Source organism: Borostomias antarcticus (genome assembly GCF_949987555.1).
Source record: "Borostomias antarcticus genome assembly, chromosome: 1".
Lineage (NCBI taxonomy): Eukaryota > Metazoa > Chordata > Actinopteri > Stomiiformes > Stomiidae > Borostomias > Borostomias antarcticus.
In genome coordinates, this window is record NC_140234.1 from 50,202,972 (window position 1) to 50,210,888 (window position 7,917).

The 7,917-nt window shown below is 43.9% G+C and overlaps 1 protein-coding gene across 1 annotated transcript; it reads right to left on the bottom strand.

Moving 5' to 3' along the window:
• Window positions 1-1,682: 1,682 nt before the first annotated feature.
• On the bottom strand, window positions 1,683-5,963 carry smco4 (single-pass membrane protein with coiled-coil domains 4). Its single transcript, XM_084439994.1, has 2 exons — window positions 5,811-5,963; window positions 1,683-3,910 (listed from the first exon to the last, which is right to left on the bottom strand). Exon 2 carries the CDS (start codon window positions 3,771-3,773, stop codon window positions 3,594-3,596), a length of 180 nt encoding a protein of 59 aa, XP_084296120.1. The 5' UTR covers window positions 3,774-3,910; window positions 5,811-5,963; the 3' UTR covers window positions 1,683-3,593.
• Window positions 5,964-7,917: the final 1,954 nt, after the last annotated feature.

Sequence of the window (7,917 nt, forward strand, 5' to 3'; positions counted from 1 at the left end):
GCGCCGATTGTATGGCTGCATGTCGAGGCTGGCTGCCTGTATGGTAATTCCCTCCCCCCTCCCCTCCCCTGGTAACTGTAACTGCCTCGTACTGTATTTTGTAACTGCCTTGTAATGTATTTTGTATGTCGTAATTGCCTTGTATTTTGTATGTATTGTATTTTGTATGTCGCTCTTTCTTCCCTTTTTATGTGTTATTTGTATTGTAAAGCGCTTTGTGCATTCGTGCTGTGAAAGGCGCTATATAAATAAAACTTACTTACTTACTTACTTACTTACTTACCTCAGAGGCGTCGCAAAAGACATGGAGGTCGATGAGGCTGGTCTTCAGATCGACGGATGGCGGGAAGTAGCTTCGGCTCAGTGTGATCTGAGGGAGCAGCGAGAGTTCCTTCTCCCATTCCTTCCACTTCTGGGCGAGGTAAGCTGGCAGGGGGTCATCCCAACCCCTCTCCTGGGCCCACAACTCTCGGACCAACACCTTAGCTGTCGTGGTGAAGGGTAAGATGTAGCCTAGCGGGTCATATTGGCTTGCAAGGGTACTGTAAATGCTCCTCATGGTTATCTGACGTGGCTCGACTGGGTTGTGTCTGTAGTGTAGAGTGTCAGACTTGAAACACCAGATGAGGCCCAAGGTCATTTTGTGAGCCTGCCCTGAGGTCTGCGATACCCAGGTCTCACTACTCTCTGACTTGGCCTCCTGCGGGAGCTGGCGAAGAACATTGGGGTTATTACTGGCCCACTGGCGGAGCTCGAAGCCTCCCTTCTCCAGTAATGCTCTTAACTTCATCACCAGTCCCCTGGCTTCCTCTTCCGTGGCGACACTCTGCAGACAATTGTCTACATAGAAGCAGCGTTCTACGCTGTAGCAGACATCCTCCCCTGGTTCACTGGCTTCGGTGACGTGGCGTTGCAGTGCGAAGGTCGCGCAGCAGGGGCTACACGTGGTACCAAAGGGGAGTACTTCCCACTGGTAGATAGAAGGGTGTTCGTCGGTAGGGCGGTCTCTCCATAGGAATCTCATCAGGGGCTTGTCCTGTTCCAACAGGCGAACCTGATGGAACATGCCCTGTACTAAATTTAAAGACACTAAGTTGGCTAATCCATATCATTTCTGAGCCTTCATAACACTACTCCTTTAAACTAGTCCCAAATCCTAGCAAATCTTAATTTATTCTGTTCTTTAGAGCCAGGACTATTGATTATAATTGACTCCACCTTTCAACTGCTAATGACCTGCATATTGAGAGTAAGTGAGTACAAATATATTTGTTTGTGGTTGGATGATAAAAGGCATAACTTTCACGGGTATTTGTTTATTTTCAAAGCCATTATTGGTAAACTTCCACCTTACATCTCATCTCTGTTGGACTGGAGCCTTGGCAGCTACCCGATCTAATGATTGGCTTGTTCTCAGGATTCCTCCAGTGCATTCTGAACTTGGAAGGGCTGCTTTTTTCCATGATGCTCCATATACTAAAGCTTGAGGTCCTTCCTTCAGTCCATGGCTCTATACCTATATACTTCAACCTGTAACTGTTTTTACTTATTATTATACATGTTTTGTTGATTTGTGTCTCTGTGTAAACTCATCACTTTAGATAAGGAAACCTCAGAGCTTCACAAATATAAAGGTTTGAAATGAATCAAACAGAGGACTCACATACACATGGTCTTTCAGTCTTTATTAACTGAAGTGGGACATTGTCAAATGTAATAAGGCACATTTTCACATCGGCACAGAATTGATTCAGAGTCAAGGTTGTCAATAACTTAATTGTACAAAGTGTGTGTAGCAATTGGATGGTAATACATGGTGTCATTCTGCCCGGGGTGACAAATTTGCATCATTCTTTGCTGAACACATTCCTACAGTATGTCACATTCAAAAAGGATTCACTACCTAGTCACATTCAACATTTTGACTGGATTTTGACAGGACCAACTGTAATGTTAGAGTACATTTTCTAATCACACATTTGTTTTGTGTATATAAATGTACTTGTCAAGATACACACAGCATGGCAGCTGTGGCTCAGTGGTAGAGAAGGTCGTGCAATGATTGTAGGGTCGGCAGTTTGAATCCCGCCTTCTCCTGTCCATATGTCTAAGTGTCCTTGAGCAAGACACTGAACCCCAAAATGCTCCCAATGACCTTGCATGGCAGCTGTTGCCATTGGTGAATGTGTGTGTGAATGAGAGGCCATTGTAAAGCGCTTTGGATAAAAGCGCTATATAAGTGCAGTCCATTTACCATGGAGGCAAAAAAGAGTGGGATCTAATAGAGCTCAGTGATATAAGGCAAACTTTGACCAATAAACTCTTCTCATATTAACATCTCTTAAGATGTACAAGCAACTGCTTGACGCACTCACACACAAACGCATGTCTAGGCTTATTTTGGACGGTACAGATTGACAAGTGCTATGTAGTCCTTAGCAGGCAGTTGTACAGTAGCTACCAACCTGCTTGGTACAGGTATATGACCAGCAGAATACAGACTAATATAAAATGTTTAACTTTGTTTGGCTTAATTTCTGATACTGACATGTGAACACATTCATTGGCTAAAGAGCATTGACAATTAGATGAGTGCTGGATAGTCCAAATCCCTAATTCCAGACCAGTCAGAGAGTTAAACAATTTTCTAGAGAAGGTATACAACATAAATGATATGGGGTTCATAACGTTATTTTGGATTACCTTATTCAATATATATATAATAGGTCCATAAAACTGCCTCATGTCACTTGTTTCTAAATTTTCATATTTGTTTATTCACTTCAATGGTAACACTCATGATTCTGCGTCCACGCTCTCAGCTTTGTTGAGATGACACCCGTAAAGACATCTATACATTCCACATGCATGGCTTGAACAAGCGCTGGCCAGAGAAACTAGTAAATGCGATTAAAAATACTCACATTGTGACTTTAATCTTAAATCACATTGCTCAACAATGCAATGGATTAAATGATGTCACAATTAAATGCTTTGACCGTAACACCTGATTGAACACATCCCCTGGTCAAACTTGGCAAACTGTGCACTTATAGTCCTTTGGTAAACTCTGACAGCACCAGCAGCACCAGAGCCAATATAAATCCAACTGCCATTAGAAAATGAAGGAGATCCTACAATAATTATGGATGGATGGAAGTTCTGCCCTTGAGCCAAAATGGCCACAATCACCACATATCTCCATCCATCTAAAGGCACCTGTGAAGCCACTACAGGGCTTCTTCATTCAATTTTGATTGTTTTGCTGCTCAAATTCTCTCTCATGGCAAAACTGCACTTGGGAGGATGCATTGTTTTAAGACGAATGGCGAGTGAACTGGTCCTCTGAGCTGTGGACCGAGAGAGAGATAGAAAGAAAGAAAGACAAGAGAGATGGAGAGGGAAAAAGAGGGATGAATGTATGGGTATGAGAGACCACAGGATGGCCATGGGGGATGAAGACAGGGATGGCACAGGAGATGGATGCTAGGGTCATCCTTTTGGGTGCAGCTAATTCTCAGCCAACAAGGCCTGTAGTCATTGGTGGAGTGTAGTGTACACAAGGCCCCTCTGGGTCTCCAGTTGAAGGCCAGCTACTCGATGGCCCCGGGCCTGGTGGCCACGTAGACAAAAACCACAATGAGCAGCACCACTACAGCCAGCGTGGGCACCACCACTGTGGCCACCTGCTGGCGCGCCTCCTGCATGGCCGCCTTGCGCTCCTTTTTGTCCTTGGACGTCTCCTTCTTGGGCTTGCCCTTCAACTGCCTCATGGTGGCTGGCTGTCCTGCCTCTGGAAGCTGCAGGGTGGTGGGCTCAGGCCCTCAGCTTGGCTGATCAGTGGGTGAGGTCAGAGGAGCACCTCTGGGTATTCAGTTAGGTAGTCCACTCCTGCACCACACGCTGATGCCTTTGTACATGAAGGGTGGAAAGAGTTGATTTTAGTCAGAAGAGTTAGCACTGATAAAAAGACAGATCACAATAATTATATTCCACAAGTGGTATAAATGCAAGTCTAGATATGAATTTGTCTCCAATGTGACTAAAGGAAACCAAAAATATATGAACATAATGATGGCTAGTTATTTTAAAAGCTTATGAAAGCATCGGAACAATATCCTCACCTCTCCTACTCATCAGTGTGCTCGTTTATACCAGACAATCTCAGAAACAAAGCCAAATGTCGCCATAGTATCTGAGTACAGGGCATTGAGGATGGTATCACTTTTTTTTTTTGTTAGCTAATGATGTCAAAAAGGAATGAGGTGCCGAAAAGCATGTGTATTCAAACATTAGCCTACTAGTAGAGACTGATTGATTGATAGGCTGCCTTGGGCAAATCCTGGAACAGCCAACCGGTAGTTAAACAGTATTTAGCCAGTGCCTCCAGGAAACCTATTCTAAAGACACCATCATTGTGTCTTCTCTTTTTCTATTGAGATGAGCAGGGTTATATACCGTAGGCTGTGTGTACAGGAAAAACATCCAACAACCTGTTAATCAAGCTAAGTGTATATCTTCAAAAGTGTAGCCTACTACATGTAGATATTGAGCAATCATTGACAGTGCACGCACGCACAGTAAGGCCAAGGTTTTGCCTGTAATGTTAACACCTATCACCCAAGATCTTAGTGGAGTAATTCTACAAAACTCTGTCCTTCCTTACCCCAGTATGGGACTAAATATAGCCTGGATCCTTAAGACGCCCCTCCCAGGGAGAAAGCAAGGAAGTGAGGTCTTGCATAATTTCCATAGTAATGTCTCTTAACAGCCCTGCTTCAGGCTATAGTGGCTTTTAAGCCATCATAAGCATCCTACCCCTAACCTCAAATTGAAACACACGTCACCTCAACTGAGGATGGCAAGTGACCTGGGAGTACTAGTTCAAATCGCATTGGGCAACACTATGATTCACCTAGTGATTGGTGGTAACTGGTCCCTTTTAACAACACATGCAATCCAGTATGCCTTAATATGATTTTTTTATACTTCGAATTGCTAGGTCATGAATACTGTTGTATTTAATTAACACGACAAAACACCGAATAATCATGCTGTCGGGATCTACAGTATGCCTGTTTTAACGTCACTGGTTTATCATGGATGTATGGTTTAAATTCAAATGACATAGATGGGGCTAACAGCCGTCGTGAGTAACGTTAGGCAAACATTGCTTCAAGAAATGTCAAGAGTTAATACATTTATTGTTAGCTACTATGTCAATGGTTGCTAAATATTTTTTCTAACGTTAGCTAACGTTAACCTATTTTGCCCGGTATATCAGATCGGTGGCTAGCTAGCTAGATTGGATCATCTTAACTATCCTCTCGCAGAACCAAAGAACAACACTTATAATTCAACTTCTTGAATCTTGTAGCTAGACAACGTTAACGTACTAGCTAACAACGTCAGCTAGCACTAACTATGCTAAAACTACCAGCTAGTGCTAGCTAGCTAACTTTAGCTACGTTACCCGAGTCCAGTAAAGTTCGAAAACTAGCTGGAGTAGGTATACGTTCGTAGCTGACCATCTTAGTGCCAGTGCTAGCTAGCTACTTACCTAAATAATCTCAAAGTTAACGTTACACCTGATATGTGTATCCTTCTGACTTGTGAGCAGTGCATACATAACTAAAGTTAGCTAAATTAGTAAACCAGCTAGTTAGCCTAAATTTACCCGGCTAGCTATAACGTGCTAGTTAAGCTATGCTAGCACTAACCTATATCCAGCAGCAAGCCTTACTGGGTGAGCCCTGGTTAGCTACATAATTTAGTTTGTTAAAATAGCGTTAGCTAGTATTTTTACATACCGATTCACGACAATAATGACGTTTAGTCTGTTTTTGCCAGGGAATCCGTCAGATACTTTGGCTCCGTTTTCCCTCGTTCAGTTCCACACTCTGACTGTTGCGCTGCAGACAGCCCTCTGCCCTGCGCCTTTCTGAACTCGCAGATTACGTGGCATTGGAACAGTTGGTCTGGTCCACGGTTTACATTTTTGGGGAAGGATCCCAGACCAAGACCCAACAGTGCGACTATCTTCTTCTTCTTTGGGTTTATGGCGGATCGCAAACAGCTTACAGATGCATACCGCCACCTACTGTACAAGAGTGTGTAACATCATGTCATCATCCTAGTGTTTACAGTCTACCCCACAACCTTGTGTCACCCAAGAAAGTAAATAGAGCCTTCCTGCAGATTCCTACCCCCTCCGTGCCCAATAAACCCTTCAAATTTCATTGTCCTGCTTCTCTGACTTTATACCGGGGTCTCTCTCTGTCTTCCACATAGTTGGGACAGTGCAATAGAACATGTTCAGTGTTTTCTTTAGCTCCACAGTGCCCACATGTATCACTCCCCCTTTTCTCCATTACAAACAAGTTGCCGATCAGTCCTGTGTAGTGCGACTATCAGGGAAGGAGCGGCATTACAGCAAGTGTAACTCTCCAACGCGATTTCTTTCTACCTATCAATCAAAAAGTGGCAAGGCTGTAAATATTATGCCAATTGGCCAAGTCAAGGGGCACCAGGGCTGCTTTAACTTTAAACCAGGCCAGGTCCAGCCTGGCTTATGTGTGTGGCTGGCTTGTTTCTGTTCAGGACTGGTAGGACAGAAGCTAGTCATGCCACTGAAATAGCTGTGAATTGAAATTACATTAAATGTCTGATAAATTAAGATAGGTCAAAATAAGATCGGGATAGCCAGTTAGCTCATGAGCACACAACAACTAGCAGCAGCTTCCATAACATTAATGGTAGCGGTCAGTGCAAGGGCGTAGGTTTGCGTATGGACGGTCGGGACATGTCCCTACCAACATTTTGGGAGGCCCAAATTGTCCCTACCAACTTTTAAGCAATCTTGTTCGCATTATCTTTGGAGTGCAGTTATATTAGATCATTTAGATGGCCTTCCCATAGTTTGGAAGGACATAATTGGTACCAATTGGTACCATTTTGAGTGAGTTAACTAATTACTTTGCATTATGTTCGGAGTTACATTAGACCGCCTACCCCTTTCCTCCACCGTGAATGTGCCATCCCAGTATTTTTTATGCCTCCGCCAGGCAATCGCCTCCCCCTCCGAAGAGGATGAGGGATATCAGGAGCTTTTTCTCCGCAACTGTAAGTAACGTTAGCGTTAGCTAGGTTAGCTAGCTACTGGTAAACTAAGTAGCTAACGTTAGGCATTAGCCAGATGAAAACCAGCTAGGTTGGTGCTAGTGTCACGTGATAGTGGGAGAATCAATGGCCAGCTACCGAAGTAGCACTTCTCATCAATACTCCCAGAATCCAGTGAACTAGGTATCCCCCTTTACCACACAACAGGCAGACCAAACGATTAGTGAATAAAACTCTGATCTTTATTACATCAATATAAATATACAATTCATAATTACACATTTAAAATATGGGCCCTAAGGGATGCCTATATCTCGGCCTGAGGCTACTTCATCAGACAACCTCTCCTGGAGGTGGCTACCCACTACAATCTCTGCCCTGGTCAAACAGGTGAGTACACTCCAAACACAATACCTAGTTAACAAGGGCCTAGCAGGCAACACACTAAAGATGGTACACTGGGGACAGGGGTAAGTCTGGGGACCTAGGACACTACAGTGCTCCTGCCAGGGCGCTACAGAGGGCCGGAATTCCACAGACAGTAAAAATCAAATACACTCAATGTTAAGTCTCACACAGGGATCACTACACACAGTTAACACTAAATACCTTGCTCAGGGAGACTGGGTTACTTCACTACAATAGGCTATCATTTCACATGCTGAGGTTACTCCACTACAAACGGTGACTCCACTACAATAGGCTATCATTTCACATGCTAGAGGTTACTCCACTACAAACGGTGTCTGGGATGGATAGACTACACTGAGTCCTCTAGCGGGCACTTGGTCTAGCGTC